Genomic DNA, 15,627 nt, shown 5'->3' with positions numbered 1-15,627 from the left:
TAACCACTTCATGACATATGGAGATTGCTCTGGTTGCTGGCTACTTATTTCTTAATTACTAATGAACATGATAGGTCAGCAGCTATTTAGCCAAGTAGAAGTGGATTAACAGCATTTATCTGTATGGGATGTCCATGTGTTCCATTCATTTGCTCTGGTCAAATGCAAAAGTGAACACAAATTTGGATCTCCCTCTGAGAACTACCTCATAATGAATCCTTCTGAAAAACAAATCAGATTTTGTGGAAGTATAGAGTTACAGTTTCTTGTTTTGTAATGATTTACTAATGTAATAACGTGTAAAGCATGAAGCAAAACAAGACAGGGGCGTAATTTAAATTACAGTCCTAATAAACCCGAACCAACAGAACACATGTGGGTCTTTGGGACTGTAACACAGTCAGGCCACCTGGTGAGCCAGGAGCACTGTGGCACCACAAATATTTCTTACATTAAAAAAACTTTAGTATTTATATGCTTTCTTAGGATATGGCTCTAAACATAAATGTGATAACAATGCTCCCATATCAAATCTATAGCTGTTTTAAATGAAATAAAAATGCATATACAGAAAACAACACTTGCAAAAACAACAATAAAAAATGACTCAGTATTTAATGTGTATGGTTCTTTTATTTCAAACTCAATGAGCAAAGCAAAGGCAAACTTACCCTCTGCCAGGTGCCACTGTGGGAATTTCCCTCCCGCAGCGGTTGTCAGTTCGGATAACAGGATGTCTGTGACTCTCCAGTCAGGCTCACAGCTTGCTGACCACGGCTTCCCTGCCAAGTGGGATGCTGCGCATCCAGAGGACATTGCCAGTAATTCACCGGTCTGCCGTACCACACAGGGACATGGGCTGTGAGGAATACTAATGACACCCACAGCAGCAGTATACAGACATGTACAGTACCTGAGTCTAAATGAAACAGTTGACTAGAATGTTTGCCTGATGTTAAGATGCGCAGTGGTGTGTGTGTGTGTGTGTGTGTGTGTGTGTGTGTGTGTGTGTGATTGTACACAGAGGATGTTGAATATACATCGTAACGTGATTCTACACACTTGATGACTCAGTTTCTCTACTCTTGGAAGCATTTGACTTCATTGTCAGGCACTTGACAGATGGCTTCAGATGCTTGTCTCTGCTGGCACTTTGCCACAGAGCTAGAGGATCAGGATGATGCAAATTACAGAGCACCTTGCCAACCAGACAATGCTAAAATGTGGAGCTGCACGGTAAATAAAAACACAGCGAATTGATGAAAATGCTTTGGCTGGGAAATGGCTGGTGCAGAACGTTTCGCCCAACCCTTGAATAAGCAATTTGGCGTAAATGTCCTATATTGCCCTACAGTCACACAGTCATTATTCCTTAGTAATTCTCAACTGGCGGCTTTTGTTTTTCTGTGGTTTTGATGTGTATAATATGGCATGGAGAAACATTTCAGTAGGAGACGTCAAGTGCAAAGATGTCCGGTGAATTACTCCCTGAACGAGGAATCCAAAAGAAAAAAAAATGGGCAGTCCACGTAGAAGCAGATCACTAGTGCATCCACTACTGCAATTTATACAATAACGTGTAGGTCAGAGTGAGCACTAAAGTAGTTTGGGAGTATTGTTCAACTTGAAGGGAACCAGTAAGTGTGACAAGCAAATAATTTTTTTGGGTTGTGCAAAACCAGTTATTTTGGGGTTGGCAAAGTTAGAACCATTACATAGTTCATCCTATAGATTATAAATATTTTCCTGCCAGGCATCCCTTACAATATATATATATATATATGTGTGTATATATATGTGTATGTGTGTATATATATATATACACACACACACACACACATATATATATATATATATGTATGTGTGTGTGTGTGTGTGTGTGTGTATATATATATATATATATATATATATTCACACATACACACACACACACACACACACACACACACATATATATATAGGATATATATAGGATGCCTGGCAGGAAAATATTTATAATCTATAGGATGAACTATGTAATGGTTCTAACTTTACCGTATATATATATATTTACCGTATATATATACGGTAAATAAATAACTATTACATAGTTCATCCTATAGATTATAAATATTTTCCTGCCAGGCATCCCTTACAATATCCCTTACAATATATATATATATATATATATATATATTGTAAGGGATCCTCTCAAGGCAGCTGTTGATTACCGAATCGTTGTCAGAGCCTTAGTGGAGCGTTAAGAATGCGTCTGGAAAAGGCGTTCATCTTAGGAAGTTTTAGGAAGAAACTTCATCTTACCGAATCCCGAATCGTATATATATATATATATATATATATAGGGATACCAATCACCACCATCCAGGATCCCTCCAGCTTGTGGAATTAAAAAGTATCTCATTTATTGAACTCTGTGATGCGTAAGCAGTCCTGGCCTAGCCAGGTGCTGCCAGTCACACAGATGCATGGGTTCTAACCACCCCCCGCTGTCGCTTGTTTGGTCTGGGGAATTAGAACCCTTTATAAGTTAGTTTGCACCCTGTGCTACACAGGTTTTATTTATTTATTTATTTTTTTAAGTTCAAGTATTTCTTTATGTTTTGTCTCTTTTTGTTTATAAAAAAAAAAAACACATTTAATTTAAAATATTGAGGGTTTGCCCCTCCTTCCCTTCCAATCCATGGGGCATGACAAACTTACTGAAAGTTAATATGAGATATCTTGTATTTTGAAAAGAACCTCGGCAATCAATCTTGTTAATATTGTTTATTAATAAATGCATTGCTTCTTAAACTGCCTGATTTCAATCTTTAAGAAAAGTAGATCACGTTATACCTCATCATTTTTTTTCCTGCGATTTTTAAAATGTAAACTAACACTTGACTTGTATTGATCTGGGCAGAGACACACATACACACACACACATGCACCATATGCCCTCATAAAACAGTCCTGCCCTTCAGTGCAAGCTCTTCCACATGACAGATGAGTCCTGCGGATGATGCCAGGGTTGCAGATGAACCCCTTCTGGCCTGTTTAGTCAAACTGGAATGTACACACACACACACACTCACACACAGAAACACAGAGCATCCTGACACAGCAGCAAGGGATGAACACACACTCTGGCTGTGCTGAGTTCACCATGCTGCTTTATCACCTACTGCCCATTCTTCATTTGCACAGACAGGTCTCAGGTGGGCGTGTTACTATGCAGGATGGCTTCCTAATGGGAGGTCATTCAGGAGCCTGTAGCTGATGAGCCAGAGGAGGTTTTGAATGTCATCCTGTGTATGAAGGAGGCAGAGTGAGGGAAGTTGCATAATGCCATATTCTTTTCACAACCAACAATTGTTCTCTAGATCTGTGGTTAATTAATTCTTGACTGAGCACTGACACATATATTGTCTAATTAAAATTAATTTAATAATGTGTGCCTATGTGACAGGACATAGCATAGATACAAAGTCTATTACTTTATTGATCATTTATGATTTTCCACTAATTACTAACATAGTCTATAATGCCAATGTAATATTGCTAATCGCCAGTCTGTCCATTGGAGTAAGTTCTTCACCCACAAGAGCTCAGTCGGAGGTAAACCACAGTCTAATTTCCATCCACATTGGGGAATTCAACTTCACACTCTGTGCAAGAGTTGGGTTGTTTCGTATTTTCCAGGATAAACTGTGCCTTTCATGGAAAACAGGGAATAATGGGAATAACAGGGAAACTGAGTGGGATTAACAAGTGTAAAGAAAAGTGGTGGTTTGGAGGTCAGGAAGCTTCTTGAAACTGGAAGGTTGCAATTTCCGATTCACAAATTGTGACACTCTGTAGAATTACTGCTATTATCTCTGAATTAATAAACTAAAAGTTATTTAACACGTAATTCCAGAAATGAAAAATAAAAAAAAACTTTTTAAAGGAAAATTTCTGTTTAATATATAAAGTATTTGTTCAGATTACATACAAATGAATGTTAATTCACAACAATTTACTGAAATTTAAAATGTAATTCATAATTTATATTTCTAATGATTTATGAACATGCAAAATTTTGGTTCTTAACAAGTTCATATTAGTTTTCCATTAATTTGATATTTACAGCCAAGTAAATGTCAACACCCTCCTTCCCACAATCCTGAGGGACAAGCTGAAGTACACAGGAGTGAATCATCACCTCACGACATGGATCATGGACCACCTCACCAACCGACCACAGTATCTGAGAACTCAGTGCTGTGTGTTGGACAGGGAGCCCAACAGGGAACGGTTCTGGCACCGTTCCTCTTCACCATCTACACTGCAGACTTCACCTACAGCTCCACCAACCGCTTCCTACAGAAGTTCTCTGATGACTCTGCAATATTCAGCCTCATCACGAATGGGGATGACAAGGAGTACAGAGAACTGACTCAGGACTTTGTGGACTGGTGCCAGCAGAACTACCTCCAGATCAACACTGGAAAGACCAAGGAGCTGGTGGTAGACTTTCGTAGGCACAAACATTCTCCACTTCAACCACTAAACAGGTCTCAGGTCTTTTAGGGTGAAGGGCCCACTCTTGAAGACCTTTTATGACCTTTTATGCCTCAGCCATCTTTTAGGTGTGGTCTGCTGGTGAGGCAGCATCTCTGCTGAGGACAGGAAGAGACTGAACAGGCTGATTCTCTGTTAACCATGGTTACCTGCAAGGAAACACATGCAGTCATCATTGTGTTGCATAAAAAGGGCTTTACATGCAAGGATATTGCTGTTACTAAGATTGCACCTAAATCAACCCCAAGAAAGTCCAGCAAGCGGCAAGATGATTTAGCTGTGGGATCGGGGTGCCACCAGTGCAGAACTTGTTCAGGAATGGCAGCAGGCAGGTGTGAGGGCATCTGCATGCATACCAAGGTGAAGACTTTTGGAGGATGGCCTGGCGTATATAAAACATCCTCCAACAGCAACTTCTCCCAGTCATCCAAGATGGGACACTGAAATTTTGCATCCCTGGCCAGGAAACTCCCCGGAGCTTAATCCAATTGAGACCTTGTGGTCAAAGAGTTGGGTGGATAAACAAAAACCCACAAATTCTGACAAAACTCCAAGCATCAGTCAGGATTTGGTCCAGAAGTTGATTGACAGCATGCCAGGGCGATTTGCAGAGGTCTTGAAAAAAAGGGTCAAAACTGCAAATATTGACTCTTTGCATAAACTTGTAAAACTGGGGAGAACAGAGTAAAAAACTCTCTCTCTACACACAAAAGCACTGTATTCAAACCACTCCAACTTGATGTTACCTGGCAGAAAGAGACATGGCACAATAGAGGTTAAAAGGATGAACTGTTTCTAATTTATTAACAGCAGTAAATTATTATTGCAGTTACATGTGAATATTGTAAAAGGTACCAATGTTACAGATAAAACCAATATAAGAGACAGGAGGAAAAGACAGAAAAAGACAGTACAGCTGGAACCAAGCTTCAGAGACATCTTCTGATCCAGGAGAAAAATGAGAGGAGAGAGAAGACTCGAAAACCGGAAAATCAGGTTTCGATGGACAGCTGAGAAAGAAAGTCCACTCCCCCACACGTGAACAGATCTTTATACACCTGGACTACAGGAAGCTGTCACAGACCAATCAGAACCTGTTGTTTCTGACGTCACAACCCCGGGGAAGACAAAGAGAGTAGGTGGTCCCGATGGCCGGCACTCACACATTTGGCTCGGGGAGGGCCACCAAATGTTGAAATGCCATTCGACAAAGACATGCAAAAACTGAGGTGTTGAATCTCCATGCACAACAAGGGCAAAGAAATGTCATGGCTCTGCGACGTCCCATATTACAAACTTGATGTAATTGTCAATAAAAGCATTTGTAAATGCTTGTAATTACTTATACATCAACACACAAAAGAAACAACTGACAAAAAGATTTAAAAACACTGTAGCTGCTAACTTTGTGAAAACCAGTATTTGTGTCATTCTCAAAACGTTTGACCACGACTGTGGTCTGGTCAGTGCAGGATTGGTTGATGCACTCATCTGTGCCCATATATGCCAGCCAGTGGCAGTCTTTCTGTGAATCTGTATACCTGTGAATTGTGAAGTATCTGAGCTTGGCTGGGTAAACACAACATGACCTTCAGTGAACCTGTAGAACTCTGGTCGTGCAGGGCTTCAGCTACCTGCATGCTCTCACAGTGGAATGTGACACTGACCTTTTCCATCTGGATCAGTGCAGTGACCCCCACCACACACACAGACTTTGCTCCCTTTCCCTGAAGGATTTGATTCCAGGAGGCAAAGAAGTGCTGCTCCAGCAGCTGGGTTATGAGACAGGATAGGAGCCACACGATAATTCTTTCATTTTCAGATGCTTAGAACCTTAGGTATGTCCACTGTATGGTTACATTATTTTTTTTTTTTTACATATTGCTGAGTGAACAATGACAGAAGCAAACTCATCAAGATTCTAGGAATCAGTTGTATAAAATCCATGCATCTGTTATAATGTGCTTTTAACCATCATTGTCTTTGGAAAGCACTGTAATGCATGTTGCACTAATGGGATTGTGGCACCCTCTACTGATTATTTCAGTATGGAATTTCTTTAGACACTGTCAAAGTGTCTTGCTGGGTAAGTATTTACATTTTTATAATTTTTATGCATTCTTTTGCAATAATATTTATTCTAAAGGCTATTCTTTTATCTGGTGAATATCATTTTCATGTTTCTAAGACAAATATTAAACGTTACTAATCTTGTGGAGAGTGCATATAACTGAATACTAACATTTTACTTACATTTTACTAAATATTTGTTAGGGGAAAATGCAGGTATGATATATGTGTGTGTGTCTGCTGCATTGCAAGGAGATTCTAGAGAACCCCTGGTGTGTTAAAATAGCCGCTTAGCCCCTTGGGAAGTCCACAGCATCTTTGACGAGAAACCCAGTGTATTCAAACTCGGTGTACTTGCCCACGATAGAGCAAATAGTTGGGAAGAGCATGGATGCTTTTTTTGCATTTTGTCTCGTTTCTTTTCTCTTGCTCCCATCTGTCAGTTTTTCTTTACCATAATATCATAATATCATAATTAAAAAGGATAGCAAAATCAAAGCACCAATGGCCATTTTTTTTCTAAAAAGAGATATTAATATTGTCAATTTGTTGTTTGGCCATTCAGAACATAAAAGTAAAGGTTCATTTGTTTTGTCTTTTTGGTTCCGGCACTGGAATGTCATTCTGGAATGAAACCAGATATCTGAAGCCCAATTAAAAGCTCGTCCAAATAGAAGATAGAACAGATCATTCAATTGATTTATTTTGCCAACAAACTATTATTTTTATTTTTTTATCAGTCAGGGAACTGGTGCTGCAGGGCTCTTCAGACCATTTCCAATGTATGTTATTTCTGCAGGTCAGCAGCATGCCTGCTGAAGCTCCAAACATATTATTGATCAAAATGGTGGAAGCAATGAATGGTGATCCAGGAAAAGCCTCCTAAATTCATACCCCTCATAGCAATCGTACAAGATTGTTAACCTGCCTGAAAAAAAAATCCATCTACCTCTTGATCTCTCTCGGGCATCATTTCAGTTGAGAAGCTGAACCGGTTTATCATTATGTGTGATGCATCACACTTGCATTCAAACATGATTCCGTTGTTTACTCATTTTTACATATTTCATCTTTAACAAACTCCAGATTTGTTACAGTTCCAATTAGATAAATGACAGCCTGGTTTACGAAATCCACTGAACACCCTATCTGAAGCTAGTGTGCAGTACGGTAAATGGTTGACTAACCCTCATTAAAGGAATTGAGAAGACAGTAAGAAACCGCTCTTCGCACACTGGCTCGTTATGTTTGTCTTTTCCTAATTGTGCAGTTGCATAACAGGGCCATTTCCTGTGGGGTCCTGATAGCTGGATTAAGAGTGGGAGAGAGTCCAAATATTCTGCCACAATGCTGCTCATTAATTGGTGAATTCTCATCTGACAACAAGAATTATATCCCATGGCAGTATTACTACAAACAAAGTATATTTACAATAACAGATACAGATACATGACAAAAAAATCTGTCTATTTAGCAAAAATGTCAACTTGTGAATATATATTGATCTGGAGTTCATATATGATGGAAGGGACTGAATAAAAGACCATTGATGAAAATCTGATTCTGCAGGTCCCAATATTTACCCCAGAACTTCCATGACCACTAGATAGCACTAGAATGGGGTATTGTACTTTTTTTCACCATTTTCCACTTTTATTAGATTATTAGTGTTCAGGCAGTCTGACTGTGTGTTCAGGAGTACAGCAGAGTGTGTTTAAATATGTTTCTGTCTGACAGATCATTACAAGTCACTTATTTGGTGTATCATACATTTTGGCAATTCCTGTTTTCTTTAGGGTGCGAGAGTGTATGTAAATTGGCATAACTGCCATGTCTATATTAACAATAATTATTTCACCATCATCAATATCTGCACAAACCACGTTGCACCTAAATTTGTTCATGGCCCAGGCCACTGATCCCATATTCTGACTTAGCTTCCTGCGTTGAGGCTTTTTTAAAGCGTCAGGCTGTCACATGACCCTCAGCTCCAGCCAATGGGAGGGGAAGGCTCAGATTTCAGTTCTGGAGGAGAGGAGAGTTTTAAGGCATAGGGAAGAGAGAGAAAGAGAGGGGGAGGCTGTCCTAAGACTTCAGTCCTACATTTCAAGGAATAACTTCAGATCTTGCACTTTGGGGGTCCTGAAGGGACCCTTTGTCACCCACAGTTCTGACTGCAGTGCATTGCTGCCATTCCGAATGAAGGGAATGGGTCTTTTTTAGGGAATTATCACTCGTCCTTTAACAGGCCTTTCTCGGAAGGAGAGGGAGGATGGGGGCTGGAGCTCTCACCATCTGTGTAAGTACAACACAGAGAGACTGGCTGAGTCTTGTTCTTTTAGATGCTCAGTTGAGTTAAAAACGGAAAAGATTATGTGTGTGTGTAAATGCCATGTATGTCTGTGGCATGATGTTGGAATGTTTTTTTACTCCTCTGTTCTCATGTCAGCCATAGTAGAGTATGAGCTTACCACGTAACTAACTTCACTGCCCAAACATAAGTTGTGTAGAAAAATGAAAGTTTTCTTGTTTTTTTGTTCTTGCAAATATTAAAATAGTGATCACTGCTAGGGGGTTGAAATAAGCAGAAGGTAGATCAGATCCCGACAGGCCACTACAGCATGCGCTCTGGCCCACAGCTGAGGTTTTTCTTGAGACAGAGACCCCAATGTTGACATGCTGGTGAGAAAGTACGATTTCTGCCCCAGCTGTCATTGGTGAGATTTTCTGCTGCTCGGCTTTCAACCAGTTGCTCACAGGGCCACACACAGAGAGAGCAGAGCAAACCAACAGAGCAGGCTGAGGCATGTTCTGTCTGGAGGATCTGTGGCGAAATAAGAGGGTGAAAATGTTTTAAATGTGAGGGTATGCAAGATGAATTCCTCTGTAAGACTGAGAAATAAAACAGGCTGCAAAGAAGAATCACCCCGGTCACCAGTGTGTTCAGCCTGGTGATTAAAGGATATTGGTGTGAAGTTGTGAAGGGGGAGGTGGGTTTCACACATTTTGGGGGAAGGGGCTGGAAGACACATGAAGCAGAGCTGTGCTGAGGAAAACAATGCAGCTTTTCAGCATTCGCCATTTAAGTGGCAGAGTAATCAAGGCTGTGCTGTAGGAAGCAGACACTCCTTCATAAACCCACCTCAGGAGGTCAAAATCATCTATGATTATTTATTGACATCATGATGACCGTAGTTATAATGATTAATGCTAAAGAATGCAACAGATTCACTCGGAGCTCATGCACCTTGACTAAATGGGCTTAAAAGAACAATTTAGGGGACTTGGCAGATGCACCATCCTTGCCATTGATTTTTTATGCTTGTGCATCCCCTATATTATAGACTCTTCATTAATAATACAAAATTGCAAATATCATTTCCCAACCACACACCTCTTTGCATGTCCTGTCCTCCTCTCGTTGTAATTGTGTTAGAGGGGATGGAAAGTGATTGTTTCAGGTAAAATATGGCAGGGACCATTATCGCTGATCCCTAGTCACTAATATGATTGAGTTAAAGGAGCACATATGTTTCCCTTGCCGTGCGGAGGCCCAGATTTATTAGACATCTGCTGGCACAGGCCTGTCATGCCCAGAGTAGCTCAGACAGGCTTATCTTATTTACTTCTGCACATGGCACCAGTGGAGTACCTTAGTGCTGCAGGGGGGTCCTGTGGGAAGGAAGTGGAGGATTTGACCATTCACTGGCCCTTTAATATCTTAATGCTTATTCAAGGCTTTCATGCAGAATCACAATGCAAGATGAGAAAGAACCAAATCTTATAACACCAATATTATACAGAGACCTTCTGAACTGACACTTGACAGATCTTGATATTTGTAACCCCTCATTATCCCCTCTGTTGACCCCAGCCCCTCCCCAAGTGAAGGATAGCTGCTACCCGCATGCTTGACAATACACACAGTGTTCTTAGGGTAACGATCTGTGTTTGATGGACATCCCGACCTTTAATTTCAACGGTTATTCATTTCCTTTTACTTTCGGCCTTTCACTAATATATTGCCTTACATAGTGATAAACCCAATATCATAAATCAATGCTAAACTTTATAATATTAGTTAAAGAATATATTTCCATGGCTGAAATAGCAACGTTATAATGAGATGGGGCATGTTAACAAACACAGTACTGCAGGACGATAATTGCTCCCTGCGGACTTGAACGTTTCTCATTAACCAACGCTCCACGTGTCTAAGCAGGTTAACAGCAATTCAATTCAACACCGTGCTAGTGCACTGGGGATGTGGCTATACAGGCATATTTATTTTCCTGCTGACTTTCTGACCCTTACATGACAATAGGCGTTTTAGTCTACTATCCCTCCTGCTACGGCACTTGCCCCATGAACAGAATTTTCTAGCTGCGTATCGAGGCTGTGGATGAAGTCATAGTTTCGTCTGAGGGCTGTAGCAGGCGCATATGCCTCTTTCCCTGAGCCATGTTAGTGCCATCTGTAGGAACCATGTTGTTTTTTTCAGTCCTGCTGTTTCCCATTACATGCAGTCAGAAATTAGTGTGTAGATTTTCACAAAAAATCTGTATTCAGATGTCATTGTCATTGTTAACATTTTCTGAGAGTACAGACAGAACAAGGGTTTCGAGGGTTATGGGTAAGTGCAGAGTGAAAACCAGGAATAAAGAATCAATTACCCAAGCCTCTAACTCAAAAGATCTGGTATTTGCTAATGATCCCACTTGTGAGCGGACTGCGAACAGGACTTTCAAAGACAATCACAGCTTTGTGCCAGTGTGCAAGTCCGGCCTCCCATTCATGAAGAAAAAGGCTGCCAGCATGTGTGCTTTGAAGTGCATACGTAGGGCGAATGTGTTTGTATGATCACTGTTGTCATAGCTCCAAAAGAACCACCTAGAGCATTTTTAGAAAATTTGCATTCAAATTCTATTCAGCAGCATAACAATGCAAATGTAAAAACAGTTGAGGAAATTCGAAATTCAAGTCTACTTTATGCAGATTTTTTTCCTGGCCAACTCAAAAGGCATATGTTTTAGACAAAACTACATGCAGCTCCAACTGCAGTAGATCAAATATTGTAATGTGGTTTTAACCATCCCCCTTGGTGAGCAGTGGGCAGCCCGGGGAGCGGTGTGTGGGGACCGTGCTTTGCTCAGACGCAACTTGGCGGTTCGGGATTCTGATTACTTATGCGCTAGGCCACCACTGGGGATGGGAGGTGACCTGTGGATCCTCAGGCTGTCAGAGCCTGGTGGTGGCCTTCAGGGATTCGCGGTCAGCTCTGCTGGACTGGGAGAGCCAGAAACGGGTGGGGCACGGCACCTGGGGGACAGGACCGGTGAGGATGCGGGCGGTTGGAGGCTAGCTGTGGGCAGATATTGTGCTGGAGATTCCTTGCAGACCTGCTGAGGAGCAGTCGGGCGGTGGGGCTCTGAGACTGAGGCTGGGTGTCGAGCAGTGGCCTTCCTCAGCGACAGGTCCATCAGCGCAGGGACTGGCAGGTGGGACATCTTTGCTTCCAGGCCTCACCAGTCTACCTCTCACTCGCTGGTCTCACTGGTTGCTTCCTGCCTCCCTGGGGCTCCCAGGAGTATGGCGCACAACTCCTGACTGGACAGCACGGGCATGTTGGGGGGGCCGTCGCAGCGCACTCCCCTCTTCAGGCCGCATCTTCAGACATTTATCAGACGCAATAACCCAGAGCGAATTACAATCAGTAGTCAGAGGGACAGTCCCCCCCTGGAGCAATTTAGGATTAAGTGTCTTGCTCAGGGACACAATGGTAGTAAGTGGGACTACCATCTTCTTTGCGGTTGTCATCTTCGAGCTCGTCCTTCCAGAACTGTGGCCATGTAAGAAAACCCCCATGGCGCAGTAAAGTCCTGGGGGTCATAGTGGTGGGGCGGTTTGCATCTTTGGGCAGCACCCTGGTCACCAATACCAATGCAGAATTTTGACAGCCTGATTGATACGGAAGTACAATAACAAATTGTTATCTCCAGAAAACGACACTTGTTATCTCGAGATCAAGTCTTAATTTTCTCACTATTTCATACCAGACTGATATTGTTGACATTTGTGACTGGAGCAGATTTTAAAAGAAATTACCGCACACCGATTCATCTCTTTTTACTCGTGTCAGTAAAGTTGTGACCCCCTAAGTCTTCTCCTCTGATTTGAAAATTGTATTTCAGAGATATTTCTACTTGCGTCAGCCTCTGATTACAGTAATAATCAATGCGTTCATCCACAATGCTGTATCTACAGTTTAGCTCAAACTAACCAAATGAGGAAACAACTTTGGTTTTTCTGGGGATAACTCTTATCCAAACAGAGAAATTTCAGGATTACCAAATCCGGTTTACTAGCAGTTTAAAGATAGCCCACAGTGTAGCCTACTGGCTATGTAAAGAACAACTGGCAGAGCAAAAATACCAGCCAGATTCTCACACTGAAACAGAACCTCGAAAGGGTTTCTGTCTTATTTCCTACTTTATTTTAACTGCTACTGTCCTACAAAATCCTTGTTGTGTGTCTATTGAATGCAGACTGAGGTGCCACTGAGCAAAGTACCGTCCCCACACACTGCTCCCCGGGGGCCTGTCATGCCCACTGCTCACTCATAAGCAAACATGCAAGTTTTCCTTTTATTTTCTGTTCCAGCGATTGTGTTGGGATCAGGATAATCCTGTATTTTGGGGATCAAATGTATGAGAATTAAAAAAAAAAAAAAACTCAAAATGAAGGTTTGATCCATATTAAAACATTTTAAAGATTCTAGGCCCTGAACAACTTGCTATCTCGAGATAACAAAACAAAACCAAAAAGTGAAATTGCATGTCCTCTACGTACTTCCGTAGATTGCTATCACGTTCTTCCTGTCAGTTTAAATGAAATGAAAGATTGTGCGTTCGTGTATTTTATACACTCGCTCTTGATAGCCTTGTGCCTTAGTTACTGGTGCACAGCAACCAGAGGCCTGGCGTAGTTACAGGTACACATGTCAAGCCCCTCCCTTCCGCCTGCTCTGGGCAACTCTGCGTCTGTGTGACGGCCGAGGCGATGGCCGCCGTGTCTCATCTGGTCATGCCGGTGCCCGTGGTTAACTGCTCTCCTTTCCTCTGCTCCTGTAAGCACAACAAGGCCGCAGTGCAGATCAAGGAGGACATGAAGAGGATGGTGCAGATGCCCATTCTGAAGCCCAGGTCCACCAGTGCAGACCGGAAGGGGGTGTTTGGCCTGTCGCTTTTGGAAGTGGACAAGCTGGGCCTGGCGGACAAGGGTGTGCCCCTGGTGGTCCGGAGCATGGTGGAATTCCTCCGAGAGCACGGTGAGGCCAGACTGCATCAGATGTGTTCATTTGATCTTCACTGCACTGTACCTGTCAGCACATGAACTATTCATGGGAAGTTGTGGAGTGGCTTCATGTTCTCAGGTTAATATCATTTGACGGGTACAAAGTCTTTCCCCTTCCAGCACAAACGTGTTTACTTGCGGGTCACTTGAATATCTTTCTCAAATGTTTGTGCATTTATTTAAAAATAAATGAAATAAAACAAATTTATCACGATATATCCTAGTGTGACATTTAACTCAGGGAAGGTTATATTTTCAGTCAAATTTTTACTTAACCCTTAACCGTTGCTACAAATGCCTACACTGTGTAAACTTCAAAGAAATTGTGACATGCAGACATGAAAACCTGTTTTATATCGCCTACATCAGTGCTACATCAGAATCAGAGGTTACAAAACAGCATACTACCAAATAATTCATGTTTCATATAAATCGAATACGCATTACATAATTAAAATTCGATTAGGGCTGGTAGTTTATTGTTAATTACACTTACTTGAAGTAAATTATCGGCATTTACCGGTTTTGGGTTCTGTCTGTCTGGTGAATGTGAAGTTCCATTCCATGTGATGGATTTGTTGAATGTGGTCCAGCAGGTGGCAGCGTGTGACTATCCCACTTAATGTGGGCAGAAAGAGCATGACTGTGCGCTTTTGTTTTTTTGTTATTTAGTTTCGCCTTTACGTTTCATGTCATGTTCAATGATTTGACCTCTGATCAAGACTTGAACCTGCCCTGGTGCCATTGTGCAGCCCTCCTACAGCAGGGTTAAACACTGATGGGTCGTTCTTCATTCAGGACTCGAGCAGGAAGGCCTGTTCAGGGTGAACGGGAGCGTTCGGGCTGTAGACGGTCTGAAGGAGCGCCTGGAGAGAGAAGAAGATGTGAGACTGGGTCAGGAGGTGGACGTGTGCGCAGTGGCCAGCCTGCTGAAGCAGTTTCTCAGGGACCTGCCCGAGGGCCTGGTGCTCCCCGCGGTCCAGTCGGCCCTCCTAAAAAGGCACCAAGGTGGGATGCTGCACCGCGTCATTTATTCATCATGATGAACTGATTCATTTTCATTTATTACTCATCATGCAAATCTAGAAAGTAAAGCTTTTGTATACTTCATCCAGCACATTTACATTTACAGCATTTACCAGACGCCCTTATCCAGAGCGACTTACAATCAGTAGTTACAGGAGACAGTGCCCCTGGAGCAACTTAGGGTTAACTGTCTTGCTCAGGGACGCGATGGTACTAAGTGGGATTTGAACCTGGGTCTTCTAGTTCATAGGCCAGTGTGTTACCCACTAGGCTACTACCACCAGCACAGTTCGATAAAAGCAGTGATCTTCTCAGTGCACACTTAGTTCTTCCCGTTTTTAAGCGCTCAGATGCTGGATGTCCCTGTGACAGATTCAGCGCTGTCTTGCCACACTTCTTCTGAACACAATCTCCTGAAAGGATGACCCACACCTATCTGGAGGCCAGCTGGAGTCCATTAGAGTGGCCTGGCAGCTTGAAACTATTACATTAAGTGTAATAAATTGTGTGTTCCTCGGTTACTAAGAGGGATCTCAGATCGAGCTTGGGCAACCCTGGGAAATAGAGCTGAATAAGTGGATCGAACAAAATAACACGGACTTTGTGGGAATGTTTGCTCTACTAGAAGAGTCATGG

General features: G+C 42.1%; 1 protein-coding gene across 4 annotated transcripts in view; it reads left to right on the top strand.

The window, feature by feature from the left end:
* Positions 1-8,677: 8,677 nt before the first annotated feature.
* Positions 8,678-15,627, top strand: part of fam13a (family with sequence similarity 13 member A) — a 37,399-nt gene continuing 30,449 nt past the window's right edge. For all 4 annotated transcript variants that reach the window (XM_028976591.1, XM_028976589.1, XM_028976590.1 and 1 more), the window contains exons 1-3: positions 8,678-8,911; positions 13,744-13,939; positions 14,764-14,973. In XM_028976591.1, coding sequence (XP_028832424.1) covers positions 8,885-8,911; positions 13,744-13,939; positions 14,764-14,973 — 433 coding nt within the window. In that variant the 5' untranslated portion in view covers positions 8,678-8,884. The remainder of the gene's footprint in view (positions 8,912-13,743; positions 13,940-14,763; positions 14,974-15,627) is intronic.

Source organism: Denticeps clupeoides, chromosome 4, assembly GCF_900700375.1.
Source record: "Denticeps clupeoides chromosome 4, fDenClu1.1, whole genome shotgun sequence".
Classification (NCBI taxonomy): Eukaryota; Metazoa; Chordata; class Actinopteri; order Clupeiformes; family Denticipitidae; genus Denticeps; species Denticeps clupeoides.
This window is presented reverse-complemented; position numbering and strand designations above follow the sequence as displayed.